Source organism: Temnothorax longispinosus, chromosome 6, assembly GCF_030848805.1.
Source record: "Temnothorax longispinosus isolate EJ_2023e chromosome 6, Tlon_JGU_v1, whole genome shotgun sequence".
Lineage (NCBI taxonomy): Eukaryota > Metazoa > Arthropoda > Insecta > Hymenoptera > Formicidae > Temnothorax > Temnothorax longispinosus.
Genome location: NC_092363.1, coordinates 13,424,799 through 13,452,779, shown reverse-complemented (window position 1 = coordinate 13,452,779; position 27,981 = coordinate 13,424,799). Strand labels below are relative to the sequence as shown.

Sequence of the window (27,981 nt, the reverse complement as noted above, 5' to 3'; positions counted from 1 at the left end):
ATTTTGTTAAGAATTATCTTACTTGATTTATTTGTGATGACGAAATATTTGCCATAAATACAAGAAAACTATGATTGGTTTCATTTTTATCGATGGTCTGCAAATATTTTGTTCTTGTATTTAGAACTTCCTCAAGTTGCCTTTTATATTTTCTTGCTAATTCCAAAGCTCTAATTAAAAACATAAATGGATATTATACATTAGTTGCTTAATAAATATTAAAAAAGTAGAAAAGCATGAGTAAACAATACTTAGCATCTAATAAATGTATTCGATTTTTTATTATACACAATACATTAAATATTTTATTTCTATAATAAACAAGGTATCTGATAATAAGCGTAACCCTTCTCAGTGGATAGATACAGTGAATAAAACTGAATAGAAAATTTTTGACTGTTTTATGATTTTTGCAATAACAGACCGACAAAAAAATTGTTGTTAAATAACTTTAATCAGAGTAAATGTTTTTTATAGATTTTCGGTCACAAAAACAATACCACTGTCCAAATTGCGGTAATTATGCATATTAAGACCCCACTTGCTAAGGCCCTTGACCTATGTTGTCAAGGTCATGACCCTGGTGGGGAGGCTCACGGAAGGTATACTTGTGATTCCCGGGGCCTCCCCAAAAAGCGCCGTGAGGGACATTCGAGGGGGTTTTCAGTGGGTTAAAGTCCCACATAACCGTCCTCCCCACCCCGGGGAAGGGGGTATCCGTGTGGATTTCCCCCCGTTATAAAAAAAACATGACCCTGAGTAAACTTGATTTTGGAAAAAGTGGCGGTCACGATCTGTTCAAAAGTTACGAAGCATTAAAGTTTTTGCTTTACAAAATTAGTTGTATATCGCCGCAAATATTTACACAAATGATCGACTAACTTATCTTGTTTAATACCACCTCTACTTAAACGTGCTCGTAAAGCCCGCCACAAACCCATGTGACAACTCGTTTCGCGTGGAAAGTATATGCGTGGAGGCTGTAGGTTCCGCCCTCCTGCGGGCGGCTCCTCTATTATTAAACTAAACACATAGTGTGTTTTCAAAGTGCATGCGTTGGTTTTCCACTTTTTTAAAATTTTCATTTACTGCTTTAAAAGATTTTCCTTTGTTCGTACATGTACTATTTCCACATATATATTAGTCATTTACAAGATAGTCGATCATCTGTGTGAATATTTGTGGCGATATACAACTAATTTTGCAAAGCGAAAACTTTAATGCTTCGTAACTTTTGAACGGATCGTGACCGCCACTTTTTTCAAGGTCAAGGTTACTCAGGGTCATGACCTTGACAACATATGTCAAGGTCAAGGTCAGTGGCGAGTGGGATCTTAATATGCATAATTATCCAAATTGCTCCATCATGTCAGGTTTTAAAGTTATTTTGAATGAATTTTAAGATGAAAAATCAGCGATTCATAGAGAAAAATGTATAATAAATCACTAACCGTCAATAAAATAATACAAATAATTGAAATGTTTTATTTATATATTAATTTCTTATTAACAACGATAAAAAAATTGTCTCAAATAGCAATAATGTTTGTTAAGAATATAGTACGTAAAAATGGCATATTTTTCATGTTTGGTAAAATTAGTGAAAACCAATAGTCAGATTTCAATGTTATTAAGTACTTGCTTTGGCAGTAGGGGAGACCGGGGCGAAGTCGTCACCGGGGCGGAGTCGTCACTACAATTATCTCGAAATCTGCATGTTGTGTGAATTCGCCATTAATATTGTAAACGCTACTTATTGTGCCCATGTGACCAACGGAGTTTAGTAAAATTATATGCCATGTTGTGATTAAGGCAAACGTGTTTTCGAAGGTTAAAAGTGAAATTTTTTGCGCGTCGAAAATTTTTAATATTTTAAATATTATTTTCTCTCCGAATTTCGAGATAAGTGATTCTAAAGAGTAATGCATGCTGAACACAAATCCAGTGAAGTTTTTTTATTTTCGTTGATTTCTAATATTTCATGAGCGATCAAACTTAAAATCTATGTCCGGGGCGTCACCAAGCCACCGGGGCGGAGTGCACGTCCAGTATGCGAGGGTCATGACGACTTTATCCCGGTGGTTTCACTCTATTTTTCGTTTCAAATGCGTCATTGTATTTCTCAATTGCAAGAAAATGGTACGCACGTACCATCCAAAACGACTCCCGTCGACAAGAAGCATCTCAGGAAGGCAGTTCTTGCGGTGAAAAAAGATAAAATTAAGACAAAGTAAGACAAAGTAAGACAAAATTAAGACGAAAGATAAAATTAAGACAAAAGTAGCCGCAAAACAGTTTAGAGTCCCGAGAACTACGTTGAACAACTGGCTAAAGAAGAATAATGATGAAATAGCATACTTGGATGACGTGGCCGTACGATATCATGGAGGCTTCGGGCGAAAATCAAAGTCAAAAAAGCAGCAGTGGTCGGATTCCGACGAGGACTTGGATAATAATAATAATAATAAATTTTATTAACGGGTAATAAACCCTTTAGCGTACAAAGAGAAAAGAAAAAACAAGAACAATAAGATAAAATTAAAATTTTACAACATGATATGGAGAACATTCAGGTTACAAGAGTAGACGAGAAAGTTTTTGTTTAAAAGTTGATACAGAGCCACCAAAAAAGTCAACCCTATTGGAGAAATTACTTGCAGATATTATTAGCCTATTTACACAAGAATTTACGCTATACAAAGTACGGTGATACTCGAGGTGGAAGATGGAGTACTGTCTTAATTCTCTAGTCGGGATGTTAAAATAGATACGTTCCAACAAATCCGGACAATCAATAGAGTGATTAAGAAGCTTAAAAATAAATGTAAGATCAAAGGTTAGTCTCCTACTTTCTAACGATAGCAGATTTAATCTATCTAATATAGTGCAGTAGTCATGGCAAGTAATTGACATGGGATTACCTAGCCGATAAGCAGCCATACGCAGGAATTTGTGCTGCACACGTTCAATCAATAACTGATGACATTCAAAATACGGAGACCAAACTATGGAACAGTACTCCAACTTGGGGCGAACTAACGTACAGCATAATAATTTTAAAGTGGTTATATTCTTAAAAAATCTACCCCATCGGAGGATGAATCCAAGCGTTCTATAAGCAGATGAAACTATTGATTGTATATGTGTATTAAATGATATGTGCTGCATGTGCTCAGAGATAACAGAGAACAGAGCTGATGAAAAACAGTGCATTTCATGCGAGCGTAGGGTACATAAGTGCGTAGGGTGCGTGCGCTTTTCTTGTAATTATTTTCCGCCATCGTGTTTTTAATTAATGTTTCCATTTGTTTATTAAAAAATAATTAATAAAATATATTCTATCATTTTTCATGATCGGAATTATGAATTTTCATTTAAAATCCAGTCCAAGAATGGAGTGACGACTCCGCCTCGGCAATTTTGACATTTCAATTTTTGCACCGTTGTCGTTTTTACTCTATACCGGTTGAACAAAGCGACGTAGACCAAAAATGCCCTTATAAATTTTGTAGGGATTTACTCTTTACAACGGTATACCACATTTTACTAAAATTATTTGTTTTGTTGTTAAAAATCGGCACCGAAAAAATAGTGACGACTTTGCCCCGGTCTCCCCTACATATATACTATAAAATTGGAACGATAGAGAAGATTAGTGTAGCCTCTACACAAGGATGACACGCAAAATCGTGAAGCGTTTCACATTTTTGTGAGGGCAGTGTGGTCTAGTGGCATAAATGCCAGACTCGAAACCGCTAAGACTCAGGTTCGAATCCGTCTGGCCATTTTAATATTTTACCTCTTAGAAGAGAGACCTTAAGCCGTTCCGGTATTTATTTAGAATACGGGCCTGAACGCAGATATAGATAAAATTATGTTCAATCGACGCGTTTTTGCACGAAATGAAAGAATCTGACTGATAAACGCGGCGGTCTGCCTCGCGAAGCGAGATATTAATCGTTAAAGTTGACGACTATTCGGGTTAGAAAATCTGATATATCGACGAAATGCAGCGATACGAGCATGCGCTTTGGCTACAATCACGTAATTTTAAAGAAGTGAAGCGCGCCAATGTATCCTATTACGTACTCGTAGCTGTCAGAATTGACCAAAATTATTTAACCCTTTCAGTCTCATAATTAAGGGAATAGCCAAATATCTACAAAACGCATTGAGTATATGGTTTTCGGGGTCGCTGATTACGAATCTGAAATCAGATTTTTAAAATTCAAAATGGCGGATCCGATATGGCGGACGAATTTGTAAAAATCAACCGGATTCGCTTGGAACTTGTTACTCGGGAGTTTTCGGGGTCGCTGATTAGGAATCTGAAATCAGATTTTCAAAATTTAAAATGGCAAATCCAATATGGAGGACGAATTTTTAAAAATTAATCCGGTTGATTTTTAAAAATTTGTCCGCCATATTGGATCCGCCATTTTAAATTTTGAAAATCTCACTTCAGATTCGTAATCAGCGACCTCGAAAACATAAAAAACCATGTTTTAAGGTATACATTAATTATCAAATTTCATTACAATCAAATTCAACCGAAAAAATGGTGCGTTTTTTTATGTAAATTTGTTAATAACAAAAAAAATTATAAACAATATTGCTAAATATGCTACTTGATTATTAAGTTTGAACCTTAGCAACATAAAAAAGAAAAAAATGCAAGTTTTTGCAGTTATACTAAAAGTTACGATGAAGGAAAGAAGACTCAAAAGGTGGTCATATATCGCTGCCTGGGACTGAAAGGGTTAACATGTTGTTGTTCGATTTTATCCAACTAATGGCAAAAAAAGAAAATTTAGTGGATTACCTGATCCAACACGGTGTGTTGCCATCGGAAATTAATTGTGAGAAGTGTGGTGAAAAATTAATCATCAACAAAGAGACATTGTTGTTTCGATGTCGAAAAACAGTTCCCATAGCATCGTCACAAAAAAAGAAACGTGTCTCCAAACAATGTGATTACAAAAAAAGTGCCAAAGTAGGAACTTAGTTTGGGAATAGCAATTTGGAACTCGCTACAATCTGCAAAATTATAGCGAGTTTCCTTATGCTACGCCCTCCTCGACAGGAAGACCTCGAAGAAGAGCGGTGGGGGTCGAGAGACGAGCGGCGAGCGGGGCGCGGCGCGGCGCGGCGAACGTCGAGCGACAGATGTCATACAGTGCGGCGAAAAAGTATTAGAGCCAGCACATACTAAACTTACGATAATTCCTTCGCGTAAACGGGATTTTCCTTCGCGTAAACGGGATTTTGTAGTAACTTACAATAATTTACTCCGCGTAAACGAGTGAATTATCGTAAGTTACTACAGATGAAGTAACGCGCTCGCGTAAACGTAGTAACAGGTAGCACACGTATTGCATAGGCATTGCCTTAGATAATATTAATTAGTTTAGCTTGAATTATGTGTAATAGAAACATTTAATTTTAGTAAATTTAATTATTTTGCATGTCAAAGTTTACGAGGTTTACAAAGCTTTACTTTAACTTTTGTTTATGTTAGAATAACTTTAATAGTGCGTGTCCACCTGCGAGTAAAACTCTCGAGAGTAGCTCTCGAGATTGATTCTCGCAAATGGACATATTCCTGGAGAGTACCTAACGGAGAATGAATCGCAGCTCTCGGCGAGCGAACTTGTCAAGACCTACTCGCAAATCGACACGACGTTATTTTACTCTCGGAGATCAGCTCGCCAAGCTCGAACGCTGTTCGTATTTTGAGAGCTACATGTTGAGAGTAAAAACCAAGATGGCAAAAGTTTGTTCCTTTGATGACACAATGGAATTTATTGAACAATGCGGAAATCATGAACTATTGTGGAATACGATACTTTATAACTACTGTGACAGAAATAAAAAAATTTTAAAATTTTTATGTTCTGCGAATAAAGCGCGAAAAAAATTCATAATTTAAAGAATTAGGTAAGAATATTTGTAATACATTCTCTAATTACTTGGTCAATAATTAGTTACACTTTAGTTTTACATAGTTTGCACGTTTTAGTTACAGTGCTGAAATTAAATACATTTTTACATCGCAAATTAAGTACATTAAAAAAAAAGAAAATAAATATTTACATATAAAAATGTAATATCAAGGTATTTCGCAAACTGAAAACTAAATAATAATGTCGCACTATGTATTCCACTTCACAACTTGTAAGTCTGCAGAAACTTTTAATTGTTGGGAGTCTTCAATCTTAAGCTATCAATAATTAGAGCAGATCCGGCACCTGCGATCAATCTATTGCTTGACCCAGAAGGTCTTTTTGTTGTTATTTAACACCTTTTTTCTTTTTAAAATAATGCTAGCCACTATAGTAGCCGCAAGTTTTTTCGTTTACGAGACATTATGATGTCACCACTCTCAGAGATCGACTAAAAAAGTACGTAAGTAGACACGGTTTTGAAAGAACTCTCCGAAAGAATACTCTCTGGCTTCTCACGAGATGCTCGCGAGAATACAATGTCAGAAAAATTACTCTCAAATGGACAGTGTCAGAATCAATCTCGAGAGCTACTCTCGAGAGTTTTACTCGCAGGTGGACACGCACCTTAAAACTCTCGAGAATATCTCTTGAGAGTTATTCTGACACTGTCCATTTGAGAGTAATTTTTCTGACATTGTATTCTCGCGAGGATCTCGCGAGAATCCGGAGAGTATTCTTTCGGAGAGTTCTCTCAAAACCGTGTCCACTTACGTATTTTTTTAGTCGATGTCTGAGAGTGGTGACATTATAATGTCGCGTAAACGAAAAAACTTGCGGCTGCTATAGTGGCTAGCATTATTTTAAAAAGGAAAAGGGTGTTAAATAACAACAAAAAGACCTTCTGGATCAAGCAATGGATTGATCGCAGGTGTACATTCTGTGCTGGATCTGCTTTAATTAGAGAGCTTAAGATTTTGAAGACTCCCAACAATTAAAAGTTTCTGCAGACTTACAAGTTGTGAAGTGGAATACATAGTGCGACATTATTATTTAGTTTTCAGTTTGCGAAATACCTTGATATTACATTTTTATATGTAAATATTTATTTTCTTTTTTTTTAATGTACTTAATTTGCGATGTAAAAATGTATTTAATTTCAGCACTGTAACTAAAACGTGCAAACTATGTAAAACTAAAGTGTAACTAATTATTGACCAAGTAATTAGAGAATGTATTACAAATATTCTTACCTAATTCTTTAAATTATGAATTTTTTTCGCGCTTTATTCGCAGAACATAAAAATTTTAAAATTTTTTTATTTCTGTCACAGTAGTTATAAAGTATCGTATTCCACAATAGTTCATGATTTCCGCATTGTTCAATAAATTCCATTGTGTCATCAAAGGAACAAACTTTTGCCATCTTGGTTTTTACTCTCAACATGTAGCTCTCAAAATACGAACAGCGTTCGAGCTTGGCGAGCTGATCTCCGAGAGTAAAATAACGTCGTGTCGATTTGCGAGTAGGTCTTGACAAGTTCGCTCGCCGAGAGCTGCGATTCATTCTCCGTTAGGTACTCTCCAGGAATATGTCCATTTGCGAGAATCAATCTCGAGAGCTACTCTCGAGAGTTTTACTCGCAGGTGGACACGCACTATTAAAGTTATTCTAACATAAACAAAAGTTAAAGTAAAGCTTTGTAAACCTCGTAAACTTTGACATGCAAAATAATTAAATTTACTAAAATTAAATGTTTCTATTACACATAATTCAAGCTAAACTAATTAATATTATCTAAGGCAATGCCTATGCAATACGTGTGCTACCTGTTACTACGTTTACGCGAGCGCGTTACTTCATCTGTAGTAAATTACGATAATTTACTCGTTTACGCGGAGTAAATTATTGTAAGTTACTACAAAATCCCGTTTGCGCGAAGGAATTATCGTAAGTTTAGTATGTGCTGGCTCTAATACTTTTTCGCCGCAGTGTATAACATCTGTCGCTCGACGTTCGCCGCGCCGCGCCGCGCCCCGCTCGCCGCTCGCCGCTCGTCTCTCGACCCCCACCGCTCGCCGCGCGCCGGGCACCGTGCCAGCCCAGCCAGCCGCCGAGGCCCGCCTCTATCGCTCCTTGTGCGCTCATTCGCTCAGACGTTTTATTTAATAACTCGTTAACTATTGCGAATTTTGCAAAATGGTACGAGACTTTTCTTTTCAGTTTGACCCAATCTACCCCCCTATTCGGCTGTATACTTTTATATCTAACACCCCGTATATATAGTATATATATCAATATATAATTTTTTTTATATTTACAGGTCTGTGCATACTGGGCCGATAAGTGTAGTGCGAAACTTGGACGCACTGTTGAAATCGACGAGGCAAAAATTGGCCATCGGAACCCACACAGCAAAACTTGTTTCAGAAAGCTTTCCGAAAGATAACTTGGAAATTAATATTGAAATGTAAAATTGAAATCATTCAGAAATATTTCTGAAACGTTTTATCAAAATAATATATTTTTGAAAGCTTTCCAAAAAATAACTTGGAAATTAATATTGAAATGTAACATTAAAATCATTCAGAAGTATTTCTGAAACGTTTCATCGAAATCATTTATAAACCCTTTTCACTGAAATATTTCTGAAATATTATGAAACATTTCAGAGAAATATTTCGTATGTAATGTCTAAAATACGTATCATTGAAAGCTTTCCGAAAGATAACTTGGAAAATAATATTGAAATGTAACATTGAAATTATTCAGAAGTAAAAATGGAGAAGTAAAAATTTGAATCGCCAGTAAATAATTAACAATTAGCAAAAGAATTATGTTCGACCCAACTGGCAAATTTTATTGTTCACAAAACGCTACGTTTTGACCGTAGATTTCGATCCTTTTCAAGCGTATAGAAACTTACAAATATTAATTATTAGTCAGACATAATGTCCAAACTACGCCGATTCTAAAAACTAAACATAAAAAATTGTTGCACGCAACAATATAAGTATAAGTCCAAAAATAATTATATAAATCAAAACTTACATATTTGTGCGTTAAATTCACAGAAGTAAAATACAATTTAAACGGCATTTTCGTTATTTTGTAACGGCCTAATTTTGTCATCAAACGCGGACTAGTTCGCTGGGACGGGAGTTCGACTGAAAGGCCCAGAGACAATAACCTGTGTGATTGCATGCGAAATGATTTATTCGGTCTTAGTCTACAAAATGATGTAAGCGCGGTATATTACAACGGCGGGGTAGTGCAGGCGCACTCGGCGCGATGCGGCGCGATAGCGAAACGCGGTATTACAATAGCCTACGGACTCGGTATATTACAACGGCGGGATAGTGCATTTATTCGGTCTTAGTCTACAAAATGATGTAAGCGCGGTATATCACAACGGCGGGGTAGTGCAGGCGCACTCGGCGCGATGCGGCGCGATAGCGGAAACGCGGTATTACAATCGCTTACGGACTCGGTGTATTACAACGGCGGGATAGTGCAGGCGCACTCGGCGCGACGCGGTGCGATAGCGGAAACGCGGTATTACAATCGCTTACGGACTCGGTATATTACAACGGCGGGATAGTGCAGGCGCACTCGGCGCGACGCGGTGCGATAGCGGAAACGCGGTATTACAATCGCTTACGGACTCGGTATATTACAACGGTGTGATAGTGCAGGCGCACTCGGCGCGACGCGGTGCGATAGCGGAGACGCGGTAGGTATTGCTATAGCCTACGGACTCGGTATATTACAACGGCGGGATAGTGCAGGCGCACTCGGCGCGACGCGGCGCGATAGCGGAAACGCGGTATTACAATCGCTTACGGACTCGGTGTATTACAACGGCGGGATAGTGCAGGCGCACTCGGCGCGACGCGGTGCGATAGCGGAAACGCGGTATTACAATCGCTTACGGACTCGGTATATTACAACGGTGTGATAGTGCAGGCGCACTCGGCGCGACGCGGTGCGATAGCGGAGACGCGGTATTGCTATAGCCTACGGACTCGGTATATTACAACGGCGGGATAGTGCAGGCGCACTCGGCGCGACGCGGTGCGATAGCGGAAACGCGGTATTACAATCGCTTACGGACTCGGTATATTACAACGGTGTGATAGTGCAGGCGCACTCGGCGCGACGCGGTGCGATAGCGGAAGGATAGTGCAGGCGCACTTGGCACGATGCAGCGCGATAGCGTAAACGCGGGATTACGATTGCTTATGGACTCGGTATGTTACAACGGCAGGATAACGCGGTATTACAATCGCTTACGGACTCGGTATATTACAACGGTGTGATAGTGCAGGCGCACTCGGCGCGACGCGGTGCGATAGCGGAGACGCGGTATTACAATCGCTTACGGACTCGGTATATTACAACGGTGTGATAGTGCAGGCGCACTCGGCGCGACGCGGTGCGATAGCGGAAGGACAGTGCAGGCGCACTTGGCGCGATGCGGCGCGATAGCGAAAACGCGGGATTACGATTGCTTATGGACTCGGTATTATAACGGCAGGATAACGCGGTATTACAATCGGTTAATAGCGCGCGTGGGACCGCGTAGTGTATAAGCGGAGGATTTCCGGAGCCCCGGGGCGGCGGCAGCGAGAGCCCTCGTTGCGAGGCCGAGTGTGCTCGACCCCGCGTAACCGTGCCTTCGGGGTTAGTTCTGATGGAGTGCGGGAACACCTGAGATCCCTCAGTCGAGGCTCGGAGCACCGGACCTCGTTGGTGTGTTCCCTAGGAGTCGGGATAGGTTTCGTCCGGAATAGCGGTACGCTGGATATTAGACGAAGTGTCTGTCTCTCGCCGGAGCGTCGGTTTATATAGCGCTCGGCGCGGCGGGTTCGCTAGGAGCGGCCGATCGTCGCGCTGTGGTGGGGCGGCGCGACGCCGCGCTCGTCCTCGGTGCGGCTCGGCTTCCGTCGTCGTTCTTCGGGAGGCACCGGTGCCGCGCTTGGCCCGCGCACACGGTGTATTTGAATAAAATTAAAATGTGGGCGCACCGCGCCCTGGTCTTCGCCCGACTGATCGTCGGTCGGGCGGCATCCGGCGGTTGTTAGCCGGGAACGATGCTTGGCGCATCGTTACAATTTATTTATGTCGAAGGACATGTAAGAGCCATGCGGTGGTAAAATTTTAACTGACGAGAACAGACAAGTAATAAACAAACCAATGACGTCAATATTAAAAGTCAGAGCGTGAAGAGGGAAACAGAGAAGAAGAAGATAGAATTACGTTTCTGTGACTCTATACAGGGTGATCCGAAACAATTTGATATGAGAAAAAGTATCTGAAATATTTCCCATATATTTTTGAAACATTTCAGAGATATTTTCGAAGCATTTCAGAAATATTTCTGAAGCATTTCTGAATTATTTCAGAAATATTTCTGAAGCATTTCAGAATTATTTCAGAAATATTTCTGAGATTTCAGAAACATTTCTGAAATCTCAGCTTGGCGGACATTTTAGCTTTCTGAAACATATCTGAAACATGTCTGAAATGTTTTTTTGAAAGGTTTCATATTTCATTGACAGTTTTTTGAATGCTTTCTGAAATATTTCGATGCTGTGTGGAAAATACAACCGTGGTCGTCTTTTGAAAGGCAACTGGATGTTTGGAGGATACGAGCAAGAGTCGAAAAAGATATTTATTGTGCCAGTAGAAGATCGAACGGAGAAAACGCTCCTGGCATGCATTAAAGAGTGGATCATGTTAAGAACGACAATTGTTTCAGATTGTTGGAAGTCCTATAATTGTCTTAACAGTGAGGGCTTCCAACATCTGACAGTCAATCATACGTACAACTTCGCCGATCCAGATACTGGTAAATAACGCTAAAACAAGAGGTTAAAAGTTGATAATATAACACAGGCACACAAAAAAAAGTTGGTTGTTCGCTAGGCTACACCACCATACCTATATGTTTTCGGGATCGCTGAATCCAAATCCGTTGTCCGTTTTACCCCATCACGGCAGGTTTCGTCCCTAACCTCAAAAAATATCTCAGAATCGCTAGCTAAAACGGCCCTTTTCATGTTGAGAAATAAAGCATGACCACCATATTTATATGTTTTTGGGATCGCTGAATCCGAATCCGTTGTCTGCTAAACGCCATCACGTCACCATTCGCCCCTAACCTAAGAAATACCTCGAAATTCTTTTACGTTTGACTCCCTTTCGTAACTTTAGTCTCTTTGAGTAATGGGTTTATTCCAAATAAACGAAAACTAATAAGATATCCCATTTTCAAGTTTCAAGCTTCTTTACTAAATTCCTAAGTATCTCTCATCAAGATCATCCATAAGATGCGTTGTTCGTATTTTTTGGTCTAGTTTTGCTAGTTTAACTAGCAATCATATCAAATAAATCCTGCTACAATGACAGATGCTGTAGGCGATGACAACTGCCCCAAAAGGGAATGTGTAGAATGATTCGCTTTCCGGTCTGTCAAGGTATGATGCCAGTGAAAGCTGCCCTGCAGGGGAGCGTTAGGGTGTGAGGATGAAGCCGTAGTGTGTTTGTTGACAAGTTGACATTGTCCTCGTCAAAGACGGAAAGCCCTCATACTTTGGCCTAGGGAGGTATGAGGGTTATCACCCCTAGGACGGCTGACTCACCTGCAATCGGACCAGGATCCCTAACGCGCGGGTTTTTCTATATCACTATAGCATCTAGAAAACTTCAAAAGTGAGTATTTATACTCTACTACAATAAAAACACCAAGTGAGTAATAGGTTTTTGAAATTTTCTAGGTGCCATAGTGATACAGAAAAACCCGCGCGTTAGGGATTCTGGTCCGATCGCAGGTGAGTCAGCCGTCCTAGGGGTGGTAACCCTCATACCTTCTTAGGCCTAAGTATGAGGGCTTTCCGTCTTTGACGAGGACAATGTCAACTTGTCAACAAACACACTACGGCTTTATCCTCACACCCTAACGCCCCCCTGCAGGGCAGCACGCTTCCGCTGGCATCGTACCTTGACAGACCGGAAAGCGAATCAGGTGAGTCAACTATTGTACAGTTTCAATCCATTGCTAAAGATGCTTCTTTGCGCATTTGTCGTATTACTCAATTTTATACATGGATCATTTCTTCTACGCGTATCATACTTATGATGATCACGCTGCCTACTTAATTTACATTGCAGGTACTCCGGCGCTTTGCCTAATACTATCTTATAAAAATACAAACATTTTTTTCAATTCTTTGTTTTACTGTTTGGAAGCATAAGGCCTCCAACATAGAATCTATTGGCGTGTAAATATTGCATCTAATTATATTGCTCGCATTGCTTTATTCTGACATATTTGTAGTTTTCTAATCTGGCTCTCATTCATATTATACATCAAAGTGCTACAGTATTCAAAGTGTGGTGCAATTATGCTCTTATATATTTGGCATCTCGTGTTATCATACAATAGTTTTTCTATTCTCTATAGCAAACTTACTTTTTTGTTAACTTTTTTACAAATATAATCTACATTTTCTTTAAAATTCAGATGCTCATCTATTATTATACCCAAATATTTGAAAATTTTTACGCGTTCTATATATATATTGTTCATTTTAATTCCTTCTCTATACTCGACTTGTTTTCATATTCCTTTTATAATCATAAATTTTGTCTTCTCTATATTTATTTTTAGTTTATTAACATTAAACCACTTGCTGAGTTTCTGCAGCACTATATTTAAATCGTCAATAATATCATCAACATTATCTCCTTCACGATACACTATCATGTCATCTGCAAAAAGCCTTATGTTTCTGAATATCTTAATAATATCGTTTATGTATATAATAAATAACAATGTCCCTAATACCGTTCCTTGGGGAACTCCTACGTTACAATATATTTCATTTGACAACACACCATTATATTTGACTTGCTGTTTTCTATTAGTTAGATAACTTTTAAACTATTTTAGAACTGTTTCTTGTAGCCCGTATTTTTTTTAGCTTCTTTAACAAAAGTTCACGGTCAACCGTCTCAAACGCTCTTCTAAGGTCTATAAATACAACTACTATATACTTATTGTTATCACAATCTTGTTTCCAATCAGATACCGTGCATTGTAATGCTGTTTCGCAAGAATATCCGTTCCTAAATCCAGATTGATACTGCGTTAATAACTTATTTTCTTCAAAATACTTATAAATGTGTGTTTTAACTACAGTTTCTAATACCTTTTCATAAATTGGTAAGACATTTATAGGTCAAAAATTTTCACATTTATCCTTATTTAGAATTTTCGGTATTGGTACTATTTGTGAAATTTTCCATTTGCTTGGAAATTCCGCTAGCGATAATGAGGTATTAATGATATGTATGAATTCCTTTTTAAATGTAGTTTTAGTTGATATTTCCTCACTAGTTCCTTTTTTGTTCTTATTCATATTTTTCATATGAATGAGAGAGAGAGAGAGAGAGAGAGAGAGAGAGAGGGAGAGGGAGAGGGAGAGGGAGAGGGAGAGGGAGAGGGAGGAGGATGCGGAAATCTATTGGCGTTAAATATAAATATACGCTATCATCTATTTGCGTGTCTTATTACATATATCCTCCGGGGCGAAACCCGGGTAACCAGCTAGTATAATTTATAGCAGTTATGCAAGTAAGAATATGTAAAAGTGAATATGGTAGTTTTTTTATAAGTATGTACATGATATGATATTATCTAACATAATATACATGAACATTTGGTAGATATGTTCATATTCTCAAGAGTATTTGTTAGTATTTAGCACAGACTATGTGCAACATCTGATATGTACTCCGTCCAGTGAGAGAATATCTTCGGTCTGGGCATAGGCGGCAAAATGGGGAGAGCGTGACGCATTGCTATACGTTAATGTGGCACGGTACTCACGTTCGCATATATAAACCTACCTACGCAAACACACGCACGCACGCACGCGCGCGCGCGCGCGCACGCACACACACACACACACACACACACACACACACGCACACACACACGCACGCACGCACGCACACACGCACGCACGCACACACACTAGACCGAGGGTCACATATATCGAGTCGAATAGCCTATACCTTTACATGTCAAATCTTCCAGGGCTTATAGCGCGGAAACGGCTCATAGAATCAAGTAGTGCCCATTGAGACATTTGTTCAAAATGACGAGAACTACAACATATCCAAAAATTAGCCAAATCCGCAGAAAGACATTTTCCCATAAGAATGTTGCGGGGTCCTTTGTTAAATCCTCATTTTTTATTGTATTATCTTTTTCTACTAATTAATTTGAACAACTTATGTCTGAAACATTTTTTATTTCCCTAATACTTTTTAAGATACCTATTCAAAGAAAAGTTGATAACTTTTTCAATATTTAGCTTACGGTATCTCGATAATTATTTGTTAGAGGGAAAAGTGGTACAGGACTTTTTGACTTAATTTAATTTCAAGAATATTCTGTTGTAGTAGTACCCCAACTTTTTTAAATACTTGTGTATACATGAAAGCTCTAAGGAAATGTTTACATATACGAGGTGTGTCCGGAAAGTAAAGATACATCGCATGTAGACCGATAGGGATATTTGTTATGCGTATTATAACTATACTGGCGTTGACCTTGTCCCTTCTGTTTTCTTCTCGCGTTTGTTTGCAGTGCTAAACAAAGTATTGTTCGAGTAACACGTCTTTTAGAGAGCCTTTAATCAGAGTGGCGACATAAGAGAAGTTCCGTCATTTTTCATCGAAAACGTGCAAGAGAGAAAGAGATATGTGCGGTCTTTGTCTATATGACTCGGTACTCTAGTCATCTGTAAGCCGACAAAAACAGTTTCATTTTTGTGGTTAGGTGATATTATTAGGTGACATTAGTGATATAGGTTGATGTATAAGAGTTATTTAAAAAAAAAATGGTTGGATGCACAATTCCATTTTGTAATAATTCCTTAAAGGAATATATAATGAAAATATTGCCTAGAGATGCGCAAAGCCGATCAAAATGGGTAGAAAACATAAGTGCAAAATATAAAAACTGGACACCATCAAAAAATTCATATTTATCCGAGGTAAAATTATTTGTTTTATACATATATTTACAATTTACAATACTACTATTGCTTAATTATTATTGTTGTGTTAATATAGGTGCATTTTGAACCTGAAATGTGGGAACAGAAGATTATTGATAATAAAAGGAAATTAAATTCAAATTTTTTATTGCTCGACTACCTGGCTAAATTTATACATAGGTTATATATTTGTGCACCTATGTATAAATTTAGCCAGGTAGTCGAGCAATAAAAAATTTGAATTGAATTTGTTTTTAATCACTGGCGGATAAAAGTTTTCGTTATAAAAGTGTTACGTCCTGCGGACTCCACGATATCCCTTTTTCGCGGGAATTCTTATGCGCCTAAGATAGCCCTAAGATTAGAATAAACAAGCCGAGTACGGACGGTTATCGATCGGGGTGAGGTTAGATCTCCTCGCATTCCTTTTTTTTTATGATCAAACTACCTATTTGCTTGGGCAACTAAAAGCAACCTCTCAGATGATAAATTACTAACAGACGGGGGATATGGTGACCAGATTCTCGTCAACCTCGTCTGGCCCATAACTATAAATCCGGCGACACGACGCGCAGAAAGGAGCCTTAACTTCAGACGAGGGATGATGGGGATCTGTATTATATCGCGCGACTCACTCAAAACTGGCCGTGCGATGTTCCGACAAACAGAAACGAAACCTAATACGTGCTTTTAGAAATCTTAAGAGCACGTGGCGGAAGTTTCTGTTTGCAATAAAACTGCACTTAAAATTGAGAAGTATGGATCGTCTGTCAACATAAAAACAGGGTCGCGAGATAAGTAAGGAACCCTAATAAAAGAGAAATCGGCGATAGCCGAAAAACAAATGCGTCACTGGAAAGAACCGATGGGTTACACCCCCAATAAGACAGTGGGGCCTTAAGAGGGGGCTCACCAATGGAAAACCGGAAAAATCGATAACCGTCTCTAGCTTTCTAGGATAGGCGTAAACTCAAAATCTACCTCTTGGGCAGGAAACATCTCGCCCAATAAGAATTCCCTTAAATAATAATTAGAAACATCCCGCCAACCAGAAATCCTTTAAACAAAAACCAGACACATCCCACACGAAATCCACCCCTTCCATCCTTCGAACCTTCCTATTTAAATCGCGACGTCGCAGGACTAGCCCTCAGAGAAATTTTCTCAGTTCGAGTCTGCATTGCTCGGTATTTTTGAACCTCATTCGTTTCGAGTCTCGACTCCACGTTTAGAGTCAGTGCAGCAGATCCGACGGACCATCAGTCGCCCCGACTCACCCACCGACGAGTCCAACGTCCATTTCTGAGAGAAGGCCACTCGTTTGAACTCAAGTCATCAAGTAGTAAGTCCCGTAATTTTCTTGATCCTTCTTTTTCCGCGTTATCGCCCCCCTTCTTAAACGGTCTATCGATTGTCGGACCCCCGGAAGCTTATTATATATTTGGGGTCGGTCAGTGTAGGCATCAGGTTCCCAGCGGTCGTTGGCGTTGTCGTGGGCCTGACTTGCCTCCCGGCGTCTCGTCGCTGTCGTGGACTCAGCTGGTCCACTGACCCCCCTGAGCTTATGCTCGTGGGTCGGTTAGTGTAGGCATCGAGTTCCCAGCGGTCGTTGGCGTTGTGGTAGGCCTGACTTGGCTCCCGGCGTCTCGTCGTTGTCGTGGGCCCAGCCTGTCCACTGACCTCCCCCCCCCTTAAGCTTGACGATCTTCTTTTGTTCGCTTCCGACCGGGTCCGAGAGAGATCGACTAAATAAGTAAATAATTTTAGTGGACCCGAAAGTCCTAGCCCCTCAAGGACCGAATCTCCGCACGATCAGGCGACAGAGAAATCGCCAGAACAAGCGGGCGCGACGGGAGGTCGAACTCCCCCGGGAGCAGCTCAACGCCGGTCCTCCGCGACTCGCCACCCCACCACCCCTACCAGCTTTTACGGAAGAACCCGGTTGTTCGAACCAGAATCGTCCCGCTACCATCCTGCCCTATCGCCCAGTCGTCCTACCCTTTCGCCCAATTGTCGAACATCGCCCTATTTGCCGCGTGGCTCCGTTTCGCGTGGTCCCGCCTCGCGTGGTCCCCGTCAACCCCGATCCAGCCCGCTTCCTAGAACCTCCCGATTCCCCCTCCTCTTCCCGAAGTCCGTCCCCAACCTCCTCGACCGCCTCGACTCTCGATCTCGAGGAAGTAGGGGATCCAGAGATCGTAATCTTAGATTAATAAATATAGGATAAATTTTAATTTTTAATTCTCTTATGTTTTAACTTAATTAATTTACACACATACACAACACTTCACTAAATTCATGTAATCTCACTACTGATTCCGATTGTAATAATAGCGGGCAGGATGTTCATTTTCAAGTAGGTTTTTCCCTAAAGATCTTGCCCGATTACCCCCGCACCTATGTAACACCCGCGAGAAATACACACACATGTTACACCTACATTTAATGCATTTACCCTTTATCTGGATTTATTTATTATTTGTACGATTGCCTGATTTTCTTTACTCAATGTCATTAGTAAATTCTATGTTAATTTGTAATAAATGTTCTATTTATTTCTAAGATAAACTCAAATGTTTCTTTCATTTAATTGAGACCTCATCCTCAGTACCATCCACCTCTCGAAATTGCACGAGGTCCGATCCTGAGTTAAAGGGATTAAATTCTCTGACTCGAAAAAGGACCGACGATCGCACCGCTCACGAAAGGCGTCCTAACGTCTTTACAGACGTTGACCCTTTCTGAGTCATAAAAGTGCGTTCGGCTCGCGCCACGCGTCTCCGAGCGCGTACCTGCAAGCGACATTTGTAAGTATCTAGCTGCGTCCTCCCTTCCCCCGACCCCTCTGGCTAGCCTTTCCTTTGCTTCCCAGATTTTCATATCCTAATCCCGGGGTTGGACGTAACAAAAGGAAATTAAAACAAAACGCAGTACCAACAATTTTCGGATATTATCTAAAGAAAAAATTCCTGTTTTAATTGAAAACTGTACTAATCAGGAACCTGATGTAATTGAAGAAGAACATACGCCTGTTTATAGAGAAGATCAAGTTATAGTAAACAATAAACAGGTAAAGTAAATAATAGAATCTATAAGAAAATAATAAACATATATATATTTAAACATTGTATATTTAAACTTGTAGGGGAAACCGCAACGAAGTCGGCCTCGGGGCGGAGTCGTTTTTGCAATTATCTCGAAAATTGTATGTTGTGTGAACTCGCCATTAATAGTGTAAAGGCGGCTTATGGTGCCCACGTGACCAACGGAGTTTAGTGAGGTTACGTGCCATGTTGTGATTGTTATCGAAGCAAACGTGTTTTCGCAGGTCGAAAGTAAAATTTCTTCCGCGTCGAAAGTTTGTAATATCTTCAATATTATTGTCTCTCCAAATCTCAAAGTAAGTAATTCTGAAGAGTAATGCATCCAATGTAGTTTTTTTATTTTTATTGATTTCTATTATTTTATAAGCGACCAAACCTAAAACTTGTGTTCGGGGCGAAGTCGTGACCAAGTCACCGGGGTGGACTCGTCCCGGTGGTTTTACTCTATTTTTCGTTGCAAATGCGTCATTGTATTTCTCAACTGCAGGAAAATGGTACGCACGTACCATCGCAAAACGGTTGCCGTCGACTATCATGATATTATCAATATCAACGACATGTACTTTGGGCTATTTGCGAAAGAAACTCGTGGTTTGAATTCGCCTTTGAATTCGCCAAAAAATTGAATCTGAAGATACTAGCATCGTGGGAAGCCGCTTGCATGGCCGGTGAAGACTGGCTAACCGGTTTGCTCGAACGACATCGAACATTATCCATACGTAAACCGGAAGCGACGAGTTTAGCACGTGCCACCAGTTTCAATCGAACAAATGTAGAAAGGTTTTTTACACTGTTAAAATCTTTAATGGATAAATATAATTTCCCGGTTCAGTGCATATGGAATATGGATGAGACGGAAATAACAACCGTTCAGACACCGAACAAAGTCGTCGGGCGTCGAGGAGTGAAACAAATCAGACGAGTGACATCTGCAGAACAAGGAACTCTTGTAACTTTGGCGATGGCGGTATCAGCGACCGGGTATTCTCTACCTCCTTTCTTTATTTTTCCTCGTAAAACTTTCAAGGAGCATTAATTTTAACGGCGGACCGCCAGGCTGTAGAGGTGAAGCAAATCCAAGTGGCTGGATGAACGCGGAACATTTTGTCAAATTTTTACAGTTCTTCTAGTCCTATGTGTGTGCTTCTGTCGACGCTCCAGTTTTACTGATACTCGACAATCACGAATCACATTTGTCCATCGCTGGTCTCGACTACTGTAAAACGAATGGAATTATTGTTCTATCATTACCGCCGCATTGCTCGCACAAGCTGCAACCACTGGATCGAACCGTCTATGGCCCGTTAAAGAAATGTATACACACACAATGCGATAACTGGATGACGTGGAATCCTGGTAGGACGATATATGACATCCCTGGAATCGTAACTAAGGCACTGCCACTTGCCGTAACGCATCAAAATATTGTGTCAGGATTTGAATGCACTGGAATTTCTCCATTCAACCCGGACATTTTCCAGGAATACGAATTTTTGCCGAGTAGCGTTACGGATAGGGAGAACCCTTCTACACTGGGCAACAAAATTATCGCAACAAAAATTTACGTTAAAAATTTACTCAATTTCAAATAAGCATAACTCCGCGAAAAATTGTCATATCTGAAAGATTTTTTTTTCATTTTAAAGGGTGAAGTCTGTACTTTAAGAAACCATTGTTAGATTTTGAATTTAAGCCTCCCCCTCCCGCCGTTCTTTCAAAAGTAAGGACGTGTTACGTCTGCAAAAAATTGCATACTTTGACACATTCTACGGAGTAGAGTGAATTTTTTTTGTAACTATAATAGCAACCATCGTAAAATATGGACTTTTCCCTGCCAATTAAAAAAAAATTAAGTCCGTACAATTTTTTTTGCCGAGTTATGGCTTATCGAAGTTACCTATGCATTTTTGTGCATTCAATCATCGTCAACATTAGTATTACCCGATGAACACTACGGGGAGGTTATTGGTCGGATTTTGCCTATCGTGTGCGTGTGCGTGTGCGTGCGTGCGTGTGTGTGTGTGTGGTGTGTGTGTGTGTGTGTGTGTGTGTGTGTTAGCAAAGATTTGCGCACACTGATTTTCATTCAAACGAGATATTGTTACGAATTTTGTCGTTTTTCGAATAAACGATACAATACAGTGATTGCAATACTGTGAAGTTACTTACAGAAGTAAAGTACTGTGAAGTTACTTACTTCAGTATTACAAAACTTCACAGTATGCAGTCACTGTATTGTATCGTTGCAATACTGTGAAGTTACTTACAGAAGTAATGTACTGTGAAGTTACTTACTTCAGTATTACAAAACTTCACAGTATGCAGTCACTGTATTGTATTGTTCATTCGGAAAACAAAAGACAAAATCGCAACAATGCCTCGTTTGAATAAAAATTAGTTTGCGCAAATCTCTGCTAACACACACACACACACACACACACACACACACACACACACGCACACATATATACGCGATAGGCAAAATCCGACCAATAACCTCTCCGTAGTGTTCATCGGGTAATACTAATGTTGGCGGTGATTGAATGCACAAAAATGCACAGGTAACTTTGATAAGCCATAACTCGGCAAAAAAAATTGTACGAACTTAATTTTTTTTAATTTGCAGGGAAAAGTCCATATTTTACGATGGTTGCCATGATAGTTACGAAAAAATTCGTTCTACTCCGTAGAATGTGTCAAAGTATGCAATTTTTTGGAGACGTAACATGTCGTTACTTTTGGAAGAACGGCGGGAGGGGGGGAGGCTAAATTCAAAATCTAACAATGGTTTCTTAAAGTATAAATATTTCAGATATGACAATTTTTCGCGGAGTTATGCTTATTTGAAGTTGGGCAAATTGACGTAAATTTTTGTTGCGATAATTTTGTTGCCCAGTGTACCTCCGCTGGTGGCGAAGAAGCCAATCTTAACGCAGCCGATCCGGGTACATCAGTCGAACCTGACGCAGCCGATTCGGATACATCAGCCGAACCTGACGCAGCCGATCTGGATACATCAGCCGAACCTAACGCAGCCGAACAGGATAAAAATGAATTCGATTTCACGGATTCTTCCATGTCCCGTCGTGATGATACACGGAACTTGAGCGCGATGCTTGAAAGTATTCGAGCGTTTTCTAAAGCCGCTTCGAGGCAGATAACTCGTAAAGGACGAAAACGAAGAACGACCGCCGTCCTTACTAACTCGCCTCAAATGAAGAAATTGGCGACTGAGCAGGCGGAGTCGAAGCGGAAAAAAGATGAGAAATCTGCTACAAGGAAGAGAACGACAAAATCGACCATTACCACTACGCCGAGAAAGAGAGGCTGGCCCAAAAAAGAATGCCACGCAATCAGAACCGCAGTGGGCGACGAGCAGTGGGCGAAAAACGGAGTCAAGAAAATTAAATAATATGTGCTGCGTATGCTTGGACATGATAGAAAACAGCCGACGAAAAACAGTACATTTCGTGCAGGTGTAAGGCACACAACGAGTGCGTGGGGTCGTCACCCAGATAGCACAGTTGATCTTTATGAATTCATGAAGATCAGATTCAGATCTTTTTGAATTCATAAAGATCAGCTGTGCTATCTGGGCAGACACTGTTTTTTAATGTTTTAACTGTTTTAATGATACTGAGAGCAAAAAAGAAAATTGATTTCTTTGATGAAATTATCATTTTTTTACTAAAAAAAACATTGAATAAAGTATATTCTATTGTTTTTTATGATCAAAATTATGTATCTTTATTTAAAATCTAGTCCGAGAATGAAGATACGACTCTGCCCCGGGGGTGTAACGACTCCGCCCGGGAATTTTGACTTTTCGATTTTTGCACCTTTGTCGTTTTTACTCTATACCGGTTGAACAAAGCGACGTAGACCAAAAATGCCTGTATAAATTTTGTAGCCAAAGGTTCACTCTTTACAATGGTATATTATATTTTACTAAAATGATTTATTTTATTGTTAAAAATTGGCACCGAAAAAAAGGGCCGACTTTACGCCGGTCTCCCCTACTATATTTTTTTAGATGATTATAAATGAAACTATTGATCCTCCCTCTAATACTTCATCAATAATCAATAATGAAACTATTGAACCTCCCTCTAATACATCATCAATAATCAATACAGCAAGTACTTCAGATAAAATTGAAATCGATGCAAAAGAAAGAAATAAAAATAAAAAGTTAAAAGAAATAAATAAAAAAATGCAAATCTATTTAACTCTTTTGCGCAAAAAAAAAAAACAAGGCATTAAGATCTAGAGTACAAAGTCTCGAAAGTAAAATTTCGAATGATAAGTATAAAAATGCTTTAAAAGAGGTATTTAACGAGGATCAAATAAAAGCTTTATTAACAAAACATCGAAGAACAAAATATTGGTCCAATAAAACTATTCAATGTGCACTTAAATTGAGGTTTACTTGTGGTACTAGTGGATACGAAGAACTTCTTCAACAAAAAGTGCCATTTCCAAGTTTGCGCATTTTACAACAAAGGTTAGAAAATTTGAAATTTGAGAGTGGTATTTCAAGCGATATGTTTAACTTTTTGCAATTAAAAGTTAGTCATTTTTAAAATAATATTGATAAAGAATGTGGACTTGTTTTTGATGAAATAAGCATAACACCAAAATGTTTATGATTCTTCAACAAAAACATTACTTGGAAATATAACGCTTCCACATGAAGAAGGTATAGCAACGCATACTTTAACATATATGCTGACGGGTACAGCTAGTCGATGGAAGCATGTTGCAGGATATTGTTTTACAAGGGACTCATTTAATGAAGAAACTGTAAAAGATATAATTTTTCAGATAATTTACGTATGGAAATTTTACCCAGATAAGGTATGGAAATCTTGTGGAATAAGTGTGGGACGTTATTCTGACGTTATAAATTGTACCCTCCATCCTTGTAATCCTCATAGGTTTTTATATTTTATTGCAGATGTACCATATCTCTTGAAAAATTTAAAAGAATCATTGCTTACAAAAAAATTTTTTGTCTTGCCAGAAGAATTTGTTATTAAATACAAATTACCATCTAATATAGTTAAATTTGAACATTTCAATGTGCACGGGGGGGTATGAGGCGCTCCCCGGATTTGCGATTGGTCGACAAAATTTTCTCGAAGGACCAGAGGGCCCGTGCCCTCGCGAAAGTGAATAAAGCGAAGCAAGCAACGAATATCAAAAAATGCGAGGCGACTCACCGTGTCGTTGCCCGGCGCCTCCTGGGTGTCGACGTCGTCCTCCCGTTGGCGAGATCTCTGGCGTGCAAAGCGAAAGCATGCAACAGTCCGGTATAGCAAGCAGGCACGGACCGGCAGGTATAGCAAGCAGGCACAGATAGGCAGGATAGCAAGCAGTCACAGATAGGCAGGATATCAAGCAGTCATAGATAGGCAGGATATCAAGCGATTAGGCCTTCGTGGTCTGCGATGGGCGACCGAGCACTCCAAGTTTGCACATGCGAAACGGTAACGTGTGAGCTTCACGACGTTCGACTGATGAGTCCCTCTCTTCCGTTCTCTCGGCTCGCGCACCTGCGAAGTACGGCGCGAGCGAGTACCGAATTCTTCTCATAATTGGGGATGCCACCCGTGGGCGGGCAGCACGAGTCGGGTGAGTCGCGCGAATATCGACAAGTGTACTAATCGCGATCCACCGACGTTTCGCTAATAGGCGCGATAATTCAACCCGGTATAACTGATCAATACAAAAACCGTACAATTAACAATGTGAAACGACAACACGAAATCAATCCTATCATTAACTACTATTTACACTATGATACACGGCGGTGCGCCAAACATTACCGCCCACCAAAATACACCGTATTTTTTACGTTTGAGCGAGTCCCTCCGGTGAGCCGTCCATCGGCAGAGGGCACAACTTCACCAGAGGGCGACTAAGGAGGCCATCCGCCGTCCTCACCGTAGCGACCCGGGCGACCCCGTCACGACCCGGATGCAATTCCTCGACGCGCCCTCGTCTCCACGCCAGAGGAGGGGCGTTTTCGGTTTTTAGAAGGACCAACGTGCCCTTTGATATCGCGTCAGCCGGCTTTAACCACTTTGGTCGTTGCTGGAGGGTGTGTAGATATTCTTCATGCCACCGTTTCCAGAACTGTTGGTGCATGTGCTGCACCAGCTGCCATCGATCGAGTCTGCCTATCGGCACCGGGTCTAGGTCGGGATAAGGAACCGCTACGAGCGGCTCTAATGTGATAAAGTGCCCCGGGGAGAGCACCCCGAGGTCGTGGGGATCCGAGCTGGTGGGGCACAAAGGTCGGGAATTCAGGATGGATTCTACCTGTGCTAGGAGGGTGCTGAATTCCTCCACCGTGAGGATCTGCGCTCCCACCACGCGTTTCAAGTGGGTCTTTGTCGCCTTAACCCCCGCTTCCCAGAGGCCACCAAAGTGTGGCGCGGAAGGGGGGTTAAAGGACCACTGGATTTGTTCTCACCCTGAGGCCGCGCAAAGCTCGAGTCTCGGCAAGGTGATGGCCTTAAGCGGGGCCACCTTTGACTTGGCGCTGAGCATTCGAATCAGTACCCCGTCCTCGGCGACGATTCTGATATATACAACGGCTCCGTAGCCCTGTTCACTCGCGTCACAAAATCCGTGTATCTCCCGTCGGATTACGTTGGCCATGGCGATAGTACGAGGTATGCGAATGGAAGCTAGCGCGGGGAGTTCCGATTTGTATCGTCCCCATCGAGAACATACTTCCGAAGGAGGCCTATCGTCCCACTCTAATTTGAGCACCCAGAGTTGCTGTATCAGTCTTTTAGCTGCAAACGTGAGGGGAGTCAGAAAGCCTAACGGGTCGAAAATACGAGCCAGTTCCGAAAGAATGGTGCGTTTGGTACAATCTCTGTCCAACGGGTGGACCTGAAAGCCGAAGTTGTCCGTTTGAGGATACCAACGAAGTCCGAGAACTTTGAGAAACTGATCTTCCGAGGGTTCAAACGATAGCAATGATTGACTGCAAAGCTCCGGATCAAGATCTGCTAAGACTGACGGATGGCTGCTGGCCCATTTCCTGAGCTCGAGACCCGCGGTTCTAAGCAAAGCTTGTAGCTGCCGCTGAAGCTCACGGGCTTCCCCCTCAGATTCGGCGCTCGCCACCACGTCGTCGACATAGACGCTCTCCTCCAAGACCGCCGCGGCCAGAGGGTAGCTCACTCTGCCTTCCGTTGCCAACTTCAACAAGCAGGCGATTGCCAGGAACGGAGAGCACGTCAATCCAAAAGTGACAGTCAACATCAAGTAGTCTAACATCGGATCATTCTCCGAGAAACGCCAGACTATTCTCTGGTAGTCACATTGACCGCGCTCGACCAAGATCCGAAGGAACCTTTGTTTGACGTCCGCAGTGAGCGCCACGCGGCCTACCCGGAACCTCAACAATATCACGACTATATCCGTCTGTAACTTAGGCCCGGATCGCAATACGTCGTTCAACGAAACGCCGTTCAAGTCCTTCGCCGAGGCGTCAAATACGACCCGCAATTTTGTGGTAGTGCTATCCGATTTAACTACCCCATGATGGGGCAAATAGAATACAGGTCCGTCCACCGGAAACGGCCGTTCAATCATTTTCATATAACCGTTATTCAAATAATCCTGCATGAATTTGTTATAGTTCAATTTAAACTCTGCATCTAATTTAAAACGACGCTCAAGTGCGCGAAATCTATTTAGGGCTACTTGACGCGTGCCGACAAAACAAGGTTTATCCCTTTTGAAAGGATACGATACGACAAAACGACCGGACGCGTCCCGACGCGTGGTCTGAGCGAATAATTCCTCGCAACGTTTATCCTCCTGCGAATACGGTGGGACCGATGGAATCTCGTCTAGTTGCCAAAATCGACTAAGAGATGCGTCCAACGAATCGAGAGTCATAAACGAATGTGTGGATCCCGGCGCCTGCGTCGATACCGACCCGACGAGGACCCAGCCGAAGACGGAATTGAAGGCGTCTGGTTCGCCCTTCTTTCCCACGCGACGGCCATCCCGAAGTAACGACGCGAAGATTTCTGCGCCGATCAGGATGTCGATGGGACCGGGTCGGTGATACCGCGGATCAGCTAGCCGCAATCCGTTCAAATGCTTCCACGCTCCTCGCTCGACCTGACTGCTAGGTAACGGGGCGGAGATGCGCGGAAGAATCGTAGCCTCTACTGGGGTGCGCGTGCTTTCCCTGCCCTGTGCTTGTATTACGAGTGAGGTGCGGCCTCGAGTTGCAGCCGCCTTTGTATCATTTACCGCGAGAACTACCGTATGGCACTTGGTTCGTCCGAAACCACCCCTCTGCATGCAACTTTCGGAGATAAAGTTTAGTTGGCTCGCGCTATCTAACAGAATACGAACGGGGAAGGGATTTCCGTGTGCGTCGAGCGCTTCGGCTTGTACCGTTGACAACAATACGATCGGGTTCGACCGCGCGACACTAGCCATGCTAACGAGGGGTTCGCTTCCCTGCGATGACGTTATCCCCGATTCGGAGGGCGGTTCGGCGTCTGTGGGTGCATTTGCCGAGCCCGAGTTCTGCTCAAAATGCAGGAGCGTGTGATGTTTGGCCTTACACGACCGACACGTCCACGACGATGGACAGTCATTAACGCTGTGGCCCGCGCGGAGGCAGTTATAGCACAAGTTCGAAGCCTTAGCCGTCGAATGCCTTTCCCGAGGGGACAATTTCAAGAACCGAGGGCACTTAAACACGAGATGTTGTTCTTTGCACACCGGACACTCGGCAGTCTGAGTAGCAAGCGACGAGGCCGATGCGGATTTTTTTGCCGAAGGCGACTGTGACTTGATCGACATATTCGTGGGGCCGATAC

At 41.4% G+C, this 27,981-nt stretch overlaps 2 protein-coding genes, 1 non-coding gene and 1 pseudogene across 3 annotated transcripts in view; 2 read left to right on the top strand and 2 right to left on the bottom strand.

Moving 5' to 3' along the window:
* LOC139815465 (intraflagellar transport protein 80 homolog) overlaps positions 1 to 27,981 on the bottom strand; it is a 218,282-nt gene that overhangs the window by 26,771 nt on the left and 163,530 nt on the right. The gene's annotated exons all lie outside the window — the stretch shown is intronic.
* LOC139815461 (uncharacterized) lies at positions 19 to 27,966 on the bottom strand. Its single transcript, XM_071782390.1, has 2 exons — positions 24,340 to 27,966; positions 19 to 170 (listed from the first exon to the last, which is right to left on the bottom strand). The coding sequence occupies exon 1, from the start codon at positions 27,962 to 27,964 to the stop codon at positions 25,592 to 25,594; it is 2,373 nt and encodes a 790-aa protein (XP_071638491.1). The 5' UTR covers positions 27,965 to 27,966; the 3' UTR covers positions 19 to 170; positions 24,340 to 25,591.
* Positions 3,609 to 3,709, top strand: LOC139815522 (U6 spliceosomal RNA). Its single transcript, XR_011732748.1, has one exon. It is a non-coding gene; the product is annotated as a U6 spliceosomal RNA (small nuclear RNA).
* On the top strand, positions 22,898 to 24,092 carry LOC139814830 (uncharacterized; annotated as a pseudogene).